This window comes from Saccopteryx leptura, chromosome 6 (assembly GCF_036850995.1).
Source record: "Saccopteryx leptura isolate mSacLep1 chromosome 6, mSacLep1_pri_phased_curated, whole genome shotgun sequence".
In the NCBI taxonomy this organism is placed as follows: Eukaryota; Metazoa; Chordata; class Mammalia; order Chiroptera; family Emballonuridae; genus Saccopteryx; species Saccopteryx leptura.
This window is the reverse complement of record NC_089508.1, coordinates 8,577,298-8,597,656: the sequence shown is the minus strand read 5'-3', so window position 1 is coordinate 8,597,656 and position 20,359 is coordinate 8,577,298. Positions and strand designations below refer to the sequence as shown.

General features: G+C 44.8%; 1 protein-coding gene across 3 annotated transcripts in view; it reads left to right on the top strand.

The window, feature by feature from the left end:
* The first annotated feature begins 5,751 nt into the window (after window positions 1–5,751).
* Window positions 5,752–20,359, top strand: part of LOC136376545 (serine/threonine-protein kinase VRK1-like) — a 72,584-nt gene continuing 57,976 nt past the window's right edge. The window contains exon 1 of one of the 3 annotated variants that reach the window (XM_066342671.1): window positions 5,752–5,848. Coding sequence is in view for 2 of the 3 variants with exons in the window: in XM_066342669.1 (XP_066198766.1) it covers window positions 6,138–6,198 (61 nt within the window). In the remaining variant the exon portion in view is untranslated. Of the gene's footprint in view, window positions 5,849–5,983; window positions 6,199–20,359 lie in introns of those variants that run through there. The other 2 variants (XM_066342669.1, XM_066342670.1) reach the window with 2 other exon arrangements.

Genomic DNA, 20,359 nt, shown 5'->3' with positions numbered 1-20,359 from the left:
CCCCTGCCTTGCCCGGGAATCCTCCAGCTCTGCCACAGTGAAGAGGGGGAGGAAGGCTGCCTTTGAGCTGGAGCCTTTCAGAAGACTGTCATAGTTCCAGTTACCCGTACAGAGAGAGGGAACACAGCCCACCACCCTTACTCCGACACCAACTGCAAAACACCCTTAGTTTCAATGTTCGTGAGACGGACTCACAGAATTCACCGGAAGCTGTTATACTCGTGGGTATGGCTTATTGCGGGGAAAGAAGACAGGCTGGAACTGGCCAAGAGCAGAAGCCTGATGGGTTCCAGATGGGGAGCTTTATTTGTCCTCTTCCCCGTGGGGTTACAACAACCTCACTCTTCGAGTATTAACGTGGGACAGCGTGCGTGGTGTGTTGCCCACCAGGCACCGAAGCCTCAGTGTCCTGAGTTTTTGTTAGGGCTTCATCACAAGGGTCTGTTGATTGGCAGTGGGCTGATCTCAGGCTCTAGTCCCTCCGCAGGTTGACTGACACAGCATGACGCAAGGCACCCACGACAAGTGGCATCGGTCCTTCCTGCACGACCAGCCCCCTGCCCTAAATCATATCGGTGCCCCCAGGCTCCTCAGCAAACAAAGATAATCCTTTCAGGCGTGAGATTCCAAGGTCTTAGTGATCATCTCCCAGAAGCTGAGGACAAAGGCCAGAGCCTTTTTTTGGAGCAGGGTTAAATTCTTTACTAGACAAACTCCCAACTGTGCCTGCACCCAGAGATCAGGAAGCGGCTACTGCCACCAGCACAACTGCTTTCTGACGCTCATGAAGTTAGACATGTGGCACTAGAGCACTGCTGCAGAGATGTCCCACAGCTCTGTGACTGTAAGGACACCGCGTTCTGCCCTTCAGAGCTTCCTGGAGGAGTCTAACTGAGGGAACCTAATTTGCATCCAGAGCCTTAAGCACTAGGGTGTCTGGACATGCAAGTTTTAGCTTTGCAGCCCCTGCAGTAGGAAGGGAGAGTAGCAGGGGCAGAAACCCGTGCTGAGTGTCAGGAGACCATACCTGCCGATCCTCCTGACAAGTGGCAGAAAGCAGCCCATCCCCAGACAGCTGCCACCACCTTGGGCTCCCAGCGATCCACTGGTGCACTGTGCAACAATTCATTCTTGGAGGGGCACACATTAAAATTTCTAAGGATGGCATCTCGAAAACCAGCTCAACATGAAATGGTGAACGAACAGTTGTGCGCTTCATGGAGAATGGCTAAGCATTTGTTCTTTTGAGTCAGCTGAAACATTGGCTTAAAACCCAAACTGTATCTCTTACTAGCTGTGCGACCTCGAGCTAGATACTTACCTTCTCTGAGCTTTAGTTTCCTTATCTCTGCAGCGGGGAGGAGAGAATATCAACCTTCAAATATCATATTATTGTGAAGGTTTCTTGAAATGTTGTTTGTAAACTCTTAGCACAGTTCCTGGAAAATGCTTAATAAAACTTAAAAAAAACAGAAGTTGCCATCATCATCATCACCATCATCACCATCATCATCACCACCATCATCCTCATTGATATCATTATCAGGATGAAGAAAAGGAGAAGCAAGGAACACTTTTCTGAAACTTTAAATCCCTGACCTCAGAATAATCGATAATCATCAACTATTATGTCATGAAATCTAAAAGGACCTACTGCTGCAGCTGTGGGAGCCTCTAGATTAGTGCAGCACAGTTGTTGGTCAGTGTTACTTTGTCTGTGAAGCCCGGCAGAACAGCTTGCTCTTTTTCCTGCATCCTCCTGCCACAGAGTCTGTGCCTACAGCTAGCTCTTGTCTCATTACTTTTTCCAACATCAGCAACTGCGATTGACATCAGGGTGACAGAGAGTCAGACATTCTATCGGTCACTGCAGTGTGAACTTGAGCAAATCAGATCATTTCTCTGGGGCTCTGTCCCCTCTTCTGGACACCGAGGTCCCCAGGTTACACGAGATGGTTTTTTTTCCAACACATAAGTGCTCACAAAACACACAGCCGTAGGATTGGCGCGTCTTGCTCTCCCACTGGATTATAAATCTGTTAAGGACACTGTGACTGGCATATAGTAAGTGCTCAAAAGTCCTTCCTGGAATGGAAGTAAGGGCTCTGGGTGCCTGGGATGTAATGAGGCATCACAAGGGGATGGAGGAGCAGAACCAGGGGCAGGGTCCTCAGAAGACCCCTGAATGCATTCTGCTTCTCGTCCCTCTCCCTTTCCCTTCCTCCTAGGAGGTAACATTTCCTAGGGTTGTTGTTAGGTTGATGACTCTGAGTAATGACACCCTAGCAGCCTTCCAGGTAGATCAAAGCTCTTCTCATATATTACCTCATCTACCTCCCATCAGCCGGGGGAGACAGAGAGCGGGTTGGGTCAGGATGATTGTTCCCATTCTACAGATGAAAGCAATAGGGCCAAGGACTTGTAAAATGACTCATGGGTGGAGCCCGCGTCCACTGCACAGCCTGCCAGGGCTTTGTTGTTTGCTAGCGACGCTCATGTTTGTTTGAACTTCAGACTGAGTTTCTGCTATAGTCCAGCCTATACCAACCTCCTCACCCTTTCCCAAACCTCCCTGTACTATCGTGACCTTTCTATGCCTTTGTGGTAGGGTTTCCAGGGGTGGAGGGGCTTCTGGAAAGAAAAAAGGACCGATCAATACAGATCCCATGTATAGATTTTTAGCTGGTCTGCCCTTGCTAGGTGGTTGGAAACTTTTGTTTCTTGGGTTAAACCCACTGATGGGTCACCCAGTTTTATCCACGATGATCTGTCAGCCAGGAAACCCATTACCTGACTATGACAGTACTTTACAAATCTCTATCACAGACTGGAATTGCTTTTTTATAAGAAGTCTCCTCATGTATTGAAGTTATGCATAAAGGGGCAGTAAAAACAATATTTAGAAGCGTATTCAGGGAGCCTTTATCTCTTTAAAGTTTTTCTTTCTCTTTAAGAATTGAGCTATTCTATGTAAAAAAAAGCACAGTACCTAACGCATGGTAGGTCCTCCTTAAACATGAGATGATCCCGGAGTCCACAGTGGTGAGCCCAATCCCTGACTCACAATAGGTACTCAGTAAACATCTGTTTGGACTATAGAGATAATTTACATACATGGCAGGACTATATTCACAAACCTGTCCTCCCAGTTCAATTCTTAACTTCTGAAGTCCAGCCACAGCAAGTCCTCAGAGGTCAACTTTCTGCACGACACTGATCTTGATACCAAGCTGTCAACTCATCAAAATTCACTGAAGATCTCCTTTGTTCAGATCCTCACCTACATACAGCACTTCAGATACGCCGTCTCTGTGACGGTGGCTGGCTCTGGTGTCCTGCCACACTCTGCGCTGGTAAGACATTTCAGCACGTGTGGGTGGTACTGGAGGAGTTGGCAACTGCCCTGGAACATAGCTGCACCGAAGCAGCGTTTAACAGTAAGCCACCCAGCTGAGGGCGAGGCAGCCATGAGCCCCAGGACAGATCCATTCCATTCTTACCTTGGAATATGTCATGTAGTGTTGCTGATTTAATTGTGTTTTAAGGCCAGCCCATTGTCAACCCAGTGTGGAAGCAGGGACAGTTTTCAGCACTTGTATGGTGAGTTTAAGGGAACATGGCCGCAACATGACAGATAAGTTCCAAGGCTTCTTAGCATGTGTCTGTAGGTGTGCTGTGTACATGTGTGTAAGATGCTTTCTTTCAATGGATTCTGTCCACTGAGTCTTGCTGGAGAATCCCACACACATAAGAGGTGTGAATCTTTGAGCTCTCTTTGCTGACAAATGTTCATCAAGTGCTCACCTTGTGTGCAGGTTTCCATCAGGATTTCAACAGGAAGCAGACGACACATTTGAAAGAGGATAATTTGAGGAAGGTTTATTTGCAATGAGCCAACTAGCAAAGGAGATGTGGGGGTGGAAACCACAGGAAAGGAACAGGAACTTGAGTTGCAACAGCAGCCCGTGATTTTTCATCTGAAGATCTAAGGCATGAAGGGGGAGGGGAGATGTCACTGTGTGCTGAAGGGAGAGCCATGGAGCAGTCACCTTCAGCTAAGGGACACAGCCAACTGAAGGTGATCTTACCAACGAGGATCCCAGGGAACACCTACCCTCAGCAACCTTTGTCTTTCTGTCCAGTCCTCTGGGGAGTGTTCCCCATTGGCCAACTTCAAAAGAAGCCAGGGGTCATAGGAGCCTTCAAGTGGTGGTTTTTCCAGCTCAGCCTCCTGGGCTGGAGGGCAGGCGGGAGCAGGTGATGGGATCTGGAAGGGGCAAAGGTCAGTCATCATGCACAATGCTGCACTATCCAACTGACAGATTTAGGTTTCGTGGGGACTAAAGTTCACACAGGTTTGGAGGCCTTCTTTAGGAAAGTCATACAAAAATATTTTACATGGCAAATACAAAAACCAAAACCAAAATCACACAATGATGTAACCCCATTGTTAAGGCTCTTCCCAGGGCTTTAGAAAGGACCTGTTCCAGTGAGGCTCTGAAGCTTATGTTTCATAAGCTTTATTGCAAATCTCTATGGCTTTGGTGATTTTGACCTAGAATAGTGTCCCAGTCCACAATACGCTTCCAGTCTTATGGGTGATGGAGGCTTAGACAACTGATTGTAAGTACAAAGCAAACTGTGGCCTAAGAAAATCACGGATAAAATACTAGCGAAGGTTAGGAGGATATTGAAAGAGGCTTTGAAAGACAGGCAGGCTTTAGAGCAGTGGTAGTCAACCTGGTCCCTACCGCCCACTAGTGGGTGTTCCAGCTTTCAGGGTGGGCGGTAGCAGAGCAACCAAAGTATTGATATAAATAAAAAGATAGATTTAACTCTAGTAAGTTGTTTTATAAAGATTTATTCTGCCAAACTTAGGGAAAATCCGACATAAAGTACTTGGTAAGTAATTATTATTATATGCCTTAACTTGCTGTAACTCTGCTTTATAAATTTTATAAAGTTACTTCTCTACTTTATAAATCACCATTACTGTGGAACCGGTGGGCGGTTAGAAAATTTTACTACTAACAGAGAAGATACAAAAGTGGGCAGTAGGTATAAAAAGGTTTACCCCTGCTTTAGATACATGGCAATGGGAGTGGGGCAGAATAACATAATCCTCTCTACTATTGGTTACTTACTATGTACAAAGCGCTGTCTATAGATGTATTCAGTCCTGACAGAAACAGGAAACTTAGACTCCTAGGGATTAAGTAATTTAGGTCACAAAGCTATAAAGTAGGAGAGCTAGGATTTGAACTAGTGGCTGGGCTATTTAATTCCGGAGCCAGGCCCTCGTGCACTGAAGCAGCTGCTGGGGCGCAAGCATTCCAGTGCGGTGCAGGTGCACCAGAGGTGGGAAACGCAAGTTCACACAGGCAGAGGAGACAGCCAGTGGGAACTTTTACATCCAACCTGCTGTCAACACTTATTTAATAAATCAAGCCACTGAGAACACTGGCAATAATTACTTCGGTTGCTATGCACCGAGGGGTACAGCCTCTGAGCAGGACTGACTCGGAGCCTGTAGACCACATTTCCCAGAAGCCCACGGGGCAGAAGGCGGGGGAATCCTACTGCGACTGTGAAAGACTCCACTTCCCAGCATGCAGTGGGAGCGCGGGCTCCCAGTTCCCGGCATTTCAAATGCGGCAGAGGGGCTGGCACAGGCTCCGCCCCGCTCCGCGACGTTCCCACTCGCCCCGCCTCTCTCGTTCGCCGCCGAGCCAATGGGAAGACCCCATACTGCCGAGTGTGACGGGGTCAGCGCCACCGCGGAATTGCGAGTCGGCGAAAGCGGCGGGAAGTTCGTACTGGGAAGACGGCGACAGCTGTGCGGTTTCAGGTAGGGGGGCTGCGGGCGCCGACGGGGGCCACGCAGGGGGCTGCCGCGGGCTGGGCCGGCGCGGGGCGGCCGGGCGGCTGGGACCTGGGGCGGCCCCGGGGTGCTGTGCGCAGTGCGGGCATCCCCTCCAGCTCGGTGTCCCGTAGGCCCCGCGGCGGCCCGGGGCTGCCCGCACCGGCCGGGCCGGCCCCCGCCCAGGCTGGCCTCCAGGCTTAGCTGCACGTTCGGGACGGCGTGGTGCGCGCTCGGAGCCCGGCCTGAGAGATGGGGTCTGTGCCGGGCTGGACCGATGAGCCCCCTCTGCTGTCACGGAGCTGGCGTTCGGGAGGGTCAACACGGAGGAGAAGCAAGTACGGTCATTTGCAGATGCTGAGAAAGTTCTTTGCAGTGAGGACCGGCGATGGTGGGCCCGGGTGATGGGGGTGGGAGAGGGCGTTTCAGAGGAGGTGACGTTTGACTTGAGCCCTGAGAGGGGGCGAAGGAGCCTGTCCCGTCGGGCACAGCGTCCGGGACCGCCCCTGGGCTTACCTGTCCGGGTCCGGGTGAGGGAGCTTGCGCTTGGGGGTCTGATGTCAGTGGGTGGAGCCCCGTGGGAGTTTTACAAGGAAGGGGTTTCGTGACCCACTGACAGGTCCTCTTCTGATCTCTCCCCACTCGCGGGCGGGGTGCCACCCCGTACTGACGCAGCTGTATTCAAGGGCAGCAGATAGGTTTCCTATCATCAAAATAGGTTTTGGCCCTGGTTTCAAAACTCTTAGCTGATTAGTTAATTTCGACGAACAGCACCAGAGTCGCTGATGGGGGGGTGGGGTTGGCAGGTTTCTGTTGAACCCACTCTTCTTTTAATTTCTCTATCAAGCCAACCATTTTTATCTTTCTCTGTATGGACTCTTCCTTTCCCTCCCCATCTCCCTTTGTGGGAACAGCTTGGAAATAGTTTTGCTATTGGGAGGGCGGTGCTTTTCGGGAACTGTTGAAGAGCGTCTTTATTTTCCTTTCTCCCCCTTAAAAAAAGAAACAAAAAACTGGAATTGCCCGTCTGTTGAGTCTGAAATTCGCAAGTGAAAAGGCATTATGCAGCAGTATTTATTTTTCAGAGTTCAGAATGAAGACACTTACTTTTTCAAGATATGCTGAGCGTGATACTTTTGGGGGAGAATGTAGTCTTCAGTTTTAAAGCAATTTTGGAGGGAAGCAAGACTTCTTTATATAATTATTTTATTCAGATTATGCTTGTGCTGTTCAAAATGGCATGGAGTAATAGGAGTTAAATGTCTGGGTAGATAAGGTTATGTTTATCTGCCACCTAGAGAAGGGGCTGTAACTTAAGAAGGCAAGAACAGCTTTCTCTGCGGCACCTACCACAGGTGGTGGTCTCTGCATCTCAGCATTGCTGGTCACAGTCTGTGTTAATACAGTAAAACAGCTTGCATTTAATAACAATAAGCTTGTGTTAAGCATTACTATCAATTTAATACTAGTATCTAGTACAAATTGTATCAAGTTTATAGATTAATGGCTTATATTCAGTGCTGCAAAGATTATGAGAGGATATTTGTTAAACAAATGAGATAATGGAGTAGTCATGTGTCAAGGATAGAACCTGGCATGTAGTAAGTTAGTTAGTGCCCAGGAAATGGCTATATGAAAAGCTTAGGCTAAGTTTTATTCCAGGATGCAAGTGTATATTTTAAAAATAACAGTAATGAATTCAAAATGTTGACAGCCCCTAAAATTAAATTTCTTGAATAGGCCAGCATTTTTTTTAAAGGAACTAATGTGAAATAATAAATAAGTGAATATCCCTCATGTCTAGAAAAGGAAAAACAAGATTTTTATTTTGACAACTATATTTTTTCCTTAAAGCCATCCCTACTAAGATAATTTACTATGAATAGAATTTTGATTCGGAGACTAAAATAAAACTTAACTGAAAATGAAGCAAAGCTTTACATTTTATCTTATATCAAATGAAGGATTACTCCTGAATTGGTACAAATGTGCTAGTGCTGATGTCTTCATATATCAGGCAGTGAACTTAATGGGCATTCAATTCTGCCTCTTTGTATGGGTGAGGCTTTCAGGAAAATTGCTTTTAATGGGTCCAGAGAATGGATTGATAACTGAGTAGGACTGGAGAATATTTTAAAGACCGGTAGGATGTTTTACTTGCTTGCTGAGGTTAATTTTCAAACTGAGTGGAAGTGGACTCTTTAGATATACTGTGCCTACTGTGTGCCAGGAACTACTAGGGTACAGTCTTTTCTTGCTGCTGCAGTGTTTAGTTGAAGTAAGTTTTCTTTTTTTGTGTGTGTGACAGAGACAGAGAGAGGGACAGACAGGCAGGAAAAGGAGAGAGATAAGAAGCATGAGTTATTCGTTTTGGCAGCTTAGCTGTTCATTGATTGCTTTCTCAATGTGCCTTGACCCGTGGACTACTACAGCAGAGTGACTGACACCTTGCTCAAGCCTGCGACCTTGGGTTCAAGCCAGTGACCTTGGGCTTCAAGCCAGCAACCTTTGGGCTCAAGCCAGCGACCATGGGGTCATGTCTATAATCCCATGCTCAAGCTGGCGACCCCATGCTCAAGCTGGAAGAGCTCTCACTCAAACCAGCAACCTTAGGGTTTTGAACCTGGGTCCTTTGCATTCCAGTCTGATGCTCTATCTACTGTGCCACCACCTGGTCAGGCAGTTTTCCTTGTTTTAAATTAATAGAAGTCATTCTTTTTAATCTCAGGTATATAACATCCAGCACACAAGAAGTCAATAAATGTATAGGACACATTTGAAAAACTACATTATTATTAAAATTTAGCAAATAGAGAATTTTGAACAAGGGCGTAAGAGTAATTTAGATAGGTGGTAGAATCTTTACAAAGCATTTAGTAGGTGGTATAGCTAGCCAGGATGTGTTTGTACTCTAGGATATATTTGGCTCTTTTGACCAAACTACCATTAATATGTACTTGACATCATAAAGATGCAAAGTGAGCTGTGCCCCCTTCCCCAGCTCCTGTATTATACTCAAGTATCTAGCATTCTGAGGTTGGGGTTTTGAAGTAATTTCATGCACTTTCCCAGTTACTTCTCCATCTCTCCCAATGTTGTCGTAAATGTTTGCATTCAAACGCAAGCACGTTCTAAGGTTCTCGTTCTGAGTGCTGTGTTGGCAACACTTTAAAAGGAAAGTTCTCGAGAGCCTAGAGAGAGATGAGGTGTGCCCTTCCCCCCCCAAAGGGTTAGATTTTTAGCATTTACCAGTAAATACTAATGACGAGTAACTACTTTTAGTAATACTCTTCAGTAAACTTACTAAGAATTTTATTGGCCGCATCAACTTTGTCAGCTGGGAAAAATACATTGTCAATCATATTACTTAGTCTTCATGTAGGTATGTGACTCTTGCTGATTCTTTGCAGTAACTTCTATCTGTTCATGAGCCTCTGGCCCATAGGAACGGAACCGATACACTAGGATTTGGAAGTTAAGATTAGACACTGCTCACATTGGCAGATATTTGGGATGAATATTAAACATGCACTTAAATGTTTATCAAAAGCCATATACATTAAGTGAGAAGATATAATAGATGGAAGTTAGATAATTAAATTGCAAGGTTATTGCTTTAAGATTTGGGAGTGTTCTGTCATCTACCTTTTAAGCAAATGCATACTTTATTGGAAGAGGCCACATTTGTCTTGTGGAGCTCAGTATCTGGAACAAGATGGTTGGTCCCACAAGGGACTAAATTAGAGAACTGGCAAGTCATTAGGAACAAGGGCCACCCCATCCCACCCTGTTGGGGGCTTTATAGTTTCCTCCTGTGCCTTTATCGCATTTTCTCTTTACACATGAGAGGTCTTGCTGCTGTTTGCAAGTGGGGCAGATAGGTTTGCTGTGGACATAGCTCCTCCTGTCAAGAACCCCCGAGAGACGCTTATCTAATTGTCGATTATGCTTAAAATAAAAAAAAAGATTAGAAATCCAAGATAACTGTAGCTTTATTTCAGGTTAGTTACTTTTCTCAAATTGTTTTTCCAAGTAACAGCTGAACAAATGTCGTTATTTGATGGTATTATGTATAAATGCGTTGTGATCAGATTTCACAAGGCTGAGTGTTGGAAACTGCTGTTAAACTTTTAGTCTTCCTACAGTATTGGGAGGACTTAGAAGCATAAACCTTTCCTGTTTCTTCTGGCAGTGTGGCTTTCTTCACCTCTTGTTGCAGTTTACAGTTTACTTTATGGCAACAGAGCCATCAACATACAGATTATATCTCATAATTCTTTGTTAGAGGGGATAAAAAAGAAGTTAGGAAAAACATTAAAAAAATTTATTTTTTAAAAACTAAGGTCAGGCTTAATCTTTCTGCTTTTTCAGGCTTTCAGGAAATACTTTGGAAATTGAGAGTTTGAAATTATTATACACCTCATGTTGCTGGTAGGAATGTAAAATGGTATAGCCACTTGGGAAATTAGATAGGCAGTTTCTTAAAAAGTTAAACATATGCCTCACACATTACCCAGAAGTCGTTCCCCTGGACATTTTGGAAGAGCAGTAAAAACTAGAGGCAGAGACACAAACTCCTGCAGGTGCTCCCACGGGGATCCACCCAGTGCTCCATTGCTTGGCAACCAAGCTATTTTAGCGCAGAAGGCAGGCCATGGAGCTGTCCTCAGCACCTGGGTCAATTTGCTTGAACCATTTAAAGCTTCCCCAAACTTTTTACACAGGGGCCAGTTCACTGTCCCACAGACCGTTGGAGGGCCACCACATACAGTGCTCCTCTCACTGACCACCACTGAAAGAGGTGCCCCTTCCAGAAGTGCAGCGGGAGGCTGGATAAATGGCCTCAGAGGACCGCATGCGGCCCCACGGTCCGTAGTTTGGGGACGCCTGATTAAGCCATGGTTGCAGAAGGAGAAGAATGAGAGAGAGAGAGAGAGAGAGAGAGAGAGAGAGAGAGAGGAGGGGAGGGGTGGAGAAGCAGATGGTCGTTTCTCCTGTGTGCCCCGACTGGGAGTCGAACATAGGACTTCCACACGTTGGGCCAAACGACCAGGGCTTAGAGGAGTAAAAACTTTTGTTGACCCTAAGACCTGTGCATGATGTTCACAGGGGCATTGTTTATAGTAGCCAGAAACCAGAAACAACTGCACACATCCTCCAGTGGGTGAATGGTTAAATAAAATGGGGAATAGCCACATAATGAAACAGTACTGCTAACAAAAAGAAACAAATCACTGACACATGACACATGCACCAATTTGGATGGAGCTCAAGGGCATTGTATTGAGTGAAAAAAGCCAATTTCAAAAAGTTGTATGATTGTATGATTCCATGTATACAACATTCTCGAAATGACAAAATTACAGAGATGGAGAACAGATTAGTTTTTGCCGGCGTGAGGACATCACTATAAAGGGGTAGCATGAGGGAATTTCTTCGGGGTCATAGAGCAGTTCTGTATCCTGATTGTTGTGATGGTTACATGAATTTTTACACATGATAAAATGCCTTAGAACTAGATACAATACAAACAAAAAGAGTGTAAAAACTGAAAATCAAATTAGTTTAATTACTAAAGCTGTATCAATGCAATTTCCTAGTTTTGATAATTGTGCTATTCTTGTCCATTGATGTCTTTTGCACATTATACTTAACCATTCACCCTTTGAAGGACATGTGAGCTATTTCTAATTTTTGACTATTACAAATAAAGCTGCTAACATGCACGCACAGATTTTCATGTGGGCATGTCTTCATTTTTCTACGATAAATGCTTAGTAGTCCAGCTGTTGGGACATAGGGTAGGTGTTTAACTTATTAAGAAACTGCCAGACTTCCCCAGAGTAGCTGTACCATCTTACAGTCCTGTCATCACAACACGAGACATCAGTTTCTCCGAATCTTTGTCAGCATTTGGTGTTGGCGATATATTTGTTACCTGTTACAATAGGGATGTAGTGTTATCTCATTATGGCTTTAATTTTTATTTCCCTAATGGCTAATGATGTTGAACGTTTTTTCATGTGCTTTTGCCATTAATGTCTTAGTTCAGTGACTTTGTATTCACTGCTTTTGCCCATTTTGTAGCTGGATTGTTTGTTTTCTTACTAAGTTTAGAGTGTCCTTTATGTGTCCTGAATACAAGTCCTTTGCCAGATATATGATTTGTAAATATGTTCTCTCCGTTTGTGGCTTCTCTTTTTGTTTTCTCACAGTGTCTTGCAGCATAAGGGTTTTTACTTTTGATGAAGACTAACTTACTGACACAGGGATTGTGTTTTTGATATCATGCATGTCTCAGAACTCTGCCTAGCCCTGGATCAGGAAGATGCTCCTGTTTTCTTCTAAGTGCTTCACAGTTTTATGTCTTACGTGTAGGTCTAGGGTCATTCTGGGTTAATTTTTATATAGGATGTGGGGGTTAGGTTTTGGTTCTTTCTTTTCCTTTTGCCTGTGGATGTCGAGCTATTCCAGAATCGCTTGTTGGAAAGCTTACCCTTTCTCCAAAAAGTAAAAAATTATTTTATTTACCTTTATAAAACAATCAGTTGGGCATACACTGTAAACTGCATACCAGAATGAAGACCAGAAATGAGTGAGCAATTAAGTATGACAGTTAATACAGATTCATGAAGGTATGACATGGCTTGAGTCTTGGTGAAAGTAAGTCTAGTTTTGATAGGGAGTGGGGAACCATTTAGAGACTAACATGAGCAAAGGTAGGTCCTAGAGCAAAAGGTGAGAAGACCTGGCTGTTTGGGGAGTCATCGGGTGAAGGGGGGAGAGGGAAGTAAAGGAAGAGAAGTTGGTTCATGTGTGTGGAAGACTGCTGGTTAGACTGTAGAGATTATAATCAGTTCCGTTGGCTGCTAGGAAGGTACTGTCGGTTCTTGAGCAGGAAATTGATAGTGGATAAATGATATTTAAGACAAGTTGTTTAGGGCCATGGGGGAAAGGAAATAATAGGTTGGTTGAAAGAACAGTATATACTCATGACCCTTAACTTGGTTTACCACCTTGTGTAATGTATGTTTTTCAGAAAGCTATGAAACTGGTGTCACTTCAGAATATTAAGTTCCTAGTATTTCATAGAAGAATAAAGGTAGATTTTAGGCTTTGCAGCTGTCTTCAGTGATGGATGCTGAGAATCTGCTGGACTTTCAAACTCCATACTAATGCTACTTTTAGTAAGTTGTACATGTGGGTAAAGAGTAGTTTGGGTTTTTTTCTCTTTTTGGGGGGCGGTTTGGGCTCGTGGTTGATGTGGATGAATGACATTTCTTATCAGGCCTAATAAGGGCCTAAGAGTTGACAGCTGAAAGGATAAAAACAGGGTTGGAAGTTGGTCCAAAGAGGAAAAGTTAATGGAAACACTTTTGTTTATTATGGCAGAGGAGACGGGGGTTAATCAGTGTGTCCTGATACTTGCTTCTGGAGAACTATACAGAGAATGATGATGACCAGCTGTTCCTCAGAACCACCAAGGACTGCATGAGGACAAATGGCTCTAACGGCAGCACTGGGGTTTTAAGTCTTAGGGAAGCATTTCTGGGAAGTAAGGGCATTAGATACTGCACTGTTGATCCAAAGTTCTTTAAAGGTAGGATGGGAACCAGACACTGTGTAGGAAAATTATAGGTAGGGGGTATGACAGGTGACAGCCCCAAGTCCTAATTTATTGTGACGGAAATACTCAATATTTTTTTCTCAGCACTCATTGCATTTCTTTATATTTTTCCTCGAACAGATTATACTTTTTAAAAATTTATCTATGACAGTCTCATTTGGTTTCAGCTCTCTTTTGTATATTTAAATGATTTTTTTTTTTTTTTTTGGCTATAGATCAGACTTCTGTCATTAAAAAATAACCACTCAATAAAGAGAACTTATTTCATGTCAGACTACTAAATATCAGTGCATTTCTACTTTTTAATTGAAAGCATGGAAAAGTGTATTGTGCTGTTAAAAAGAAATCAAGGGCTGTGAGCAGAGGGTTTTACTGCAGAAGAGATCAGCACGACAGGAACTGAGGGGAGATGGGAAGTGTGAGAAGATGTCGGGCAGCCGCGTGTTTGCGTTCCAAGTACCTTTTCTGTCTGATTTCGCTTCCTTAGTCGGAGTCTTTTCTTCCATCCTAGATCTTTTTTTCCACCGCAGTGTTGACACTGACCAAGACTGTTTCATATGTGATTGCAGCCCTTCGGTATTAGCGCAGAGAATTTATTTTTCCGCAGAAGAGCAAGCTCTTACAGCGCTATGCAAGCTGCCCATTTAAAACTATCATTGCTTGGCACCTATGCCCTAGTGACAGTTTGACCAACATGTGAGCAGGCACGGTGCCATCCTGACAGATGGGCGTGAGTGTCGGCAGCCAAGAAACCATGTATCTGCGTCTAGTGTATTTGTTAAGGGCAGGATTCCCAGTCGGGGCTGTTCAAACGTCTGTCCATCCTGAGCTTTCACGCCTGTGGATAAAGGGATGTCATCATTAATCTCAGTTTCTGACTGAGAGTCCCTGGGTCTATAAGAGCTTCTTGGCTCTTACAGAAGTAGTCAATTGGGGACAATCAGGATAATTGTTCTCTCCTTCATCACAGGACTTCTTCAAATAATCCTTTCCCCTTTCTCCTAGCCAGCCAGGTTAGCAGCGAGTACAGAGATATTCAGACGTTGTTCCGCATTTCTAGAATGTGGGCGGCTTCCTTTCTCTAGAATGCAGAAGCTGTGAAAGTCATTTCATATTTATGGCCCAGACCGGGGTGTGTACAATTGGAGCGAGGTGGATCTGAGCTCAGGTACTGACTGACTGCTGCTGTGTGACCTAGGGAACCTAACTTCACCTTCAAACCAGGGAAGAGTGCTACTTCATTAGGGTAGTTGTGAGAATTAAGTGTGAAATACGTCCATTCATCACTTGATACAATGTCTGGCCCATGGTCAGTGTTCAGTAAATGTTTATCATCATCACCATCATCATAATCATCATCACTTTAACATCCCTGTTTTTCTCTGGAGAGTTATCTGAAACAGATAATCTTTTTAAAATTTGTTTCCCATCAGGTTTGAAAGTCATGTATGTCCTGGTTATTGTTACGTTATCTGGTCTATAACGGAATGCTTCCAGTGACAGGGAGCTCTACCTGTAGTGTTTTAGCCATGAGACTAGTGACGTTTCAGGCCGATTATTCTCTGTTCTGGGGGGTTCTTTGAATTTTAGGATGTTCAGCATCGTCGCTGGCGGGGGACAAGGTCATCTCCAGTTGGGAACTGCTGCTCTAGAGACAGCCTATCTTGTTTTTTTTTTTTTACAAAATTTCGACTGTTAGTAAGTTCTTGTATTGAGAGGAAGTCTGCTTTCTTATTTTCCCACCCAGTCCTGTCTTTTGGAGACATGAAGAACAAGCTGAATCCCTGTCCACTGTTCTTTCAAATACAGGGTGGGGTAAGAGCAGGAATTTGGTGGGGACAGCTTGTCCCTCTAGGATGGTGAGAGTCTAGAATCATTCCGTTGCTCCTTCACGCACATGTATGGCTGGGATGTCTTGAACACCAGGGTCATCTGGGATTAGTCAGCACCTACATTAACAAAAATCCTGTTTTCATTGATGAGGGCGGGGTGGGGGAGAGGCACATCATCTTGTTCCACCTACTCGTTCTATTTAGCTGTGCACTCATTGGTTGCTTCTTGTCTGGGCCCTGACTGGGGGCGGACCTGCAGCCTCGGTGTGCCGGAATGCCGCTTTGTCCACAGCCAGGGCCTGCATCTTTTTTTAAGTGGATCTATTTTATTTTTCCAGTGGTTATGTAAAACACAGTGTCAACAGAGACAGAAACTTCCACTTGAAACTTGCTTTGCTTCTTTGTCACTTTTGAGTCCCTGGTGGACTGTAGATAGTGTTCAGTTCTCACTGCTGGAAGGTTCCAGAGGGACGGCTGACCGTAGTGGTCATCATGTACGTGTTAGTGTCAGCGTCCAGCAGCAGCACTTCCTTGTGACAGAGAGGAGGTTTTTAAGAAATGCCAGGTGAGTGCAGTCTCTGGTAGTGGATAAAATCACAACTGTTTTGGAGATGAGCTCCTGCATTCTCATTCTGGGCCCTTGTAACGAGACACCAAGCTTAACCTGGACATTGCACGTGTGGGCGCATTAGTTGGTGTTGTGTTTCTTCAGTGCATGTCCTTCCTCTTCTGGTTTGGGAATAAGTCTTATGCCTTACAACTAGCCCTGTTGTTGCTTTAAAGGGGTCTGTGCCCTGGCTGCAGATTCTCCAAGCGGCCTTGGCTGGGTTCCCAGAGGAAGCTTCCCGAGAGGGACTTCTCCTCGGAAGTCACGCAACATCAGTTCCGCTAGACTCTCTTGGTGGAAATAGACACAAACCTGCCTGAATTCAAGGTTAGGGAACATAGACTTTACCTCCTTATAGGAGGTGTGTCAGAAAATTTTTGGCCATTTGTTAAAACCACCACAGATTATATACAACATAGTATTTATCCATTTTGCTGTAGATGGGCATTTGAATAGTTTTTAATTTCTAGCAGTTGTGAATAATGCTGCTGTAACCATTCTTGTTGGTATCTTTTGGTTCACATGTATTCATTTTAGTTGGGTACCTATCTTAAGAGTAGAATTGTGGGCATAATGTATGAGTACCTTCGGCTTTAATAGATGGATACTGCCAAACAGGTTTCCAAAGTGGTTGTACTAATTTTTACTCCTACCAGCAAAGTGTGCATCCCAGGTCCTCGGCAGCCTTGCCTCCACGTGGTACTCCTGGTAAACAGTAAAACCGTTCTGTGGTTGTGTGGAAGATCTCGGTGTGGCTTTAATTGGCATTTCCCTGACGACCAGTGAGTGATTTGAGCACCTTTTCATATATTTGTTATCCATTTGGGTGTCCTGTGTAGTGAGGTGCCTGTTGTCTTTGCCCATTTTTTTTTTATCAAACTGGGTTAGCTCTCTTTTAACTTATTGAAATGTTGGGGGTTTTATACATAGCTAGCATGCATATAATAGGTCTCTTTATTTTATATGGATAGAAATGTTTTATACACAGTTCTTCCCTTGCATTTTTTTTTTTTTTTTTTGTATTTTTCTGAAGCTGGAAACGGGGAGAGACAGTCAGACAGACTCCCGCATGCGCCCGACCGGGATCCACCTGGCACGCCCACCAAGGGCGATGCTCTGCCCACCAGGGGGCGATGCTCTGTCCCTCCGGGGCGTCACTCTGTCGCAACCAGAGCCACTCGCGCCTGGGGCAGAGGCCAAGGAGCCATCTCCAGCGCCCTGGCCATCTTTGCTCCAATGGAGCCTCGCTGCGGGAGGGGAAGAGAGAGACAGAGAGGAAGGAGAGGGGGAGGGGTGGAGAAGCAGATGGGCGCTTCTCCTGTGTGCCCTGGCCGGGAATCGAACTTGGGACCTCTGCACGCCAGGCTGACGCTCTACCACTGAGCCAACTGGCCAGGGCCCCCTTGCATTTAAAAAAAAAATTTTTTTTTTTATTCATTTTTAGAGAGGGGAGAGAGAGGGAGAGAGAGAAGAGAGAGACCGAGAGAGAGAAAAGGAGGGAGGAGCTGGAAGCATCAACTCCCATATGTAACTTAACCAGGCAAGCTCAGGGTTTTGAACCGGCGACCTCAGCATTTCCAGGTTGACGCTTTATCCAATGCGCCACCACAGGTCAGGCCCCTTGCATTTTTTACTTAATGGTATCTCAGCGACCGTCCCATAAGTATAAGAGGAAACTGGAATATCTCATACTAGAAAGCAAGGAAAATTCCTGAGACTGTTGGGGCCGTGCCAGGACACAGTGGCCCACTTCTTGTGCTGCCTAGCACAGCGATTTTCAACCCGTGTGCCACAAGAAATTTTGAAAGATGCATAGGGGCACTGAGACCTCTTGTCCCTGAGATTGTCCACTAAAAAAATGACAACAGCCAACATATCAGTAGCCGTCCGATGTGAATGCATTAAATTTATACCTATTTATTTATTTATTTATTTTTGGCAGGTTGGCAAAGAAATATATTCTTTTGGTGTTTGTGCAGCAGAATTTTAGTGATTAGTTTGCCTGTGCCTTGAGGTGCAGAGGTTGCAAGTCGCTGCCCTGGTGCCGAGGAGGAGGGAAGAACAGCTCTGGGGCCGCGCTGTGCCCCCCCCTTCCCAGGTGGACTGCTGCTCCCTGGTTAAATGTCAGCCGTCCCACAGCATGCTTCCGACACGGTTTCTCCGAGTGTGTGATAGAGGGAGACAGGCGTGACTAAAACCAGGGGCGCTATGCCACCCTTAAACTCTTGGCCAGAGAGTGACTGCTGCCTCCTTACCAGTCACGGGTTCATCTTCCTTCTAGTCTCCCCTCCCTTAGGAGAGGTCTCTTGCCATACTCAAACATAGGACGACCCCACTTTCTCCCAGCATCCAATTCAGAGAGGGCCCTGCTCCCTCAATCCTCCTCCAACTCAGCCAACCAAAGCCCGAGCCCTGTAATAGATCCTCTAGAACATTCCATTACTGATTGTCCCACTGTCCCCATGGTGTGTGTTATCTCAGCTTGTTTAACTTACAGGTATGTTCTTGGTAGTTTTTGGTTGAAGGGCTTTGACACCAGAGATAGGACGATCTGAACGGCCGTAACATATTGCAGGGGAACAGGTTAAGTTACAATAAAGGAACACAGTCATCAAAACTCAAAATGTAGGAAATTTTACAGAATGAATGACAAGGGGGAGGAAAAAAATAAAGAGGATGATGACCTTTGTTGATTAAAAAGATTCAGGAACATCAGCCAGATGCAGTGACTAAAAAAATTAACTATAGGAAGGCATTCTATGAGACAATTGAGATTTGAACATACTTACTAGTTACCAGACTCAAGTCAAAGGATACTGGGATGACCTCACCTAGCTAAGATAATGCTTCCAGATGCAGGTAGGCTGTCTCCTGAACCGGGGTGGGGGTGGGGCGCAGAGTTTCAGTGTTCACAGAGAATGGGGAAAGTGGACTATAATGAGGTCTGTCAGATCAGGGTGACAAGGCCGGTGGCTTAGGCACCGCGTGGTTTGCTTCCCAATGTCCCCTGTGGACTTGCCTGCCCTCTCAGGTGTGATGCCTTTGCTCAGGCAGGGCAGGCCGTTCCTAGCTCCTGGAACCGGAGCGGAGGTGAGTGACTGGACTGCAGTGTCTGCTTCCTGGTTGGTTCCTAACCGGTGAGGGCTCCAGGGCTGGACCTGCCGCCTGCTCTGTCAAGACGCAGAATGAGAAGCGAGCAGCAGAGACTTCACGGAATCCTTCTGTGTTGGGGGGATGTGGTGACAGTGTGGTATGCTGGGCTTGTGTTTGAAATCGTGCCATACTGTGTGTTCTCAGTTAAAAAGTTATTTTTTATTGAGTTATTGGGGTGGCATTGGTCAGAAGCATTATATAGGTTTCAGTTGCACAATATTCCACAACGCATCACCTGTATACTGTATACTGTACACTGTATTGTGTGGTCACCACCCCAAGTCAGGTCTCCTTCCATCACCATCTATCCCCCTTTACCCTCTCCTACCTGGCCCCTCAGTTAAAAATTAATTCTGCAGTTAGTGTTGACTCCTTTAGAACTTTTAGAAATCATTTAAAGGAAGTGACAGTTGAGGAGGTTTATTTGATACTGTATTTTAAAAAAATCCATTCACTATGCCAAACATTTTTATAATAAACATTAATCACTTTCCTAATACTGTACATGTAAAAATAATTATGATAAGGAAGAAATTTTTCTTCTCTGAAGATCCTTCCTTTCTCAGAGTTAGAAGCGCGAGTCCTCACCTAGTTCTTTCCAGCGTGGGTGTGAAACCATGACTAGGGTGACAATTGCTCCAAAGATTGGATCAGAGTTTGAGTTTAGCTCAGTGTTCATCAGGAATAAACCTATGAATTTATAGGATCATTATTTCTCGAGGTTCACTTCTGTATTCTTATAGTTGTTGTGTTACATTTGACTCTTATTTGTTAATGCTACTAAGGGTGCCATATAGCATGAATGCTTTTCATACTTTTATTCACATGCATGTTCGCTGAGTGACACAAGGGCTCTGACCGGCTGTCTCTAACAGGAACTCACAGTTCATCACCTTTCTGTGTCTCAGGTTTCATGTTAAATGGTGTTGGTAATAAGTGTATTTTTATTCCTGAGGATTTTCTTACAGCTCTGTTCTCACCTGTGGAAACTGTGGGCAAGACCCTTTGTATTGGCAAGTGGCTATAAACTCAAGAGTCAGTGTTTTATTTTTCAGATGATTTCTTAGCACTAATCAAACGCATTAATCAAATTCTGATCAGCTGGCTCATTTGTGAGAGAATTATCTTTAGATGTATTGCTTTCAAATTGTTCCTGATGTAATTTAGCAAAAGAGGTGACGAATTCTTTGTTGACCGATTACCTCTTGTTTGATTTTGCACTTGAACCCAGTGTAGTTTGGCAGGAAGCCATTCACACCAAAATAGGTAATTACTTCTTA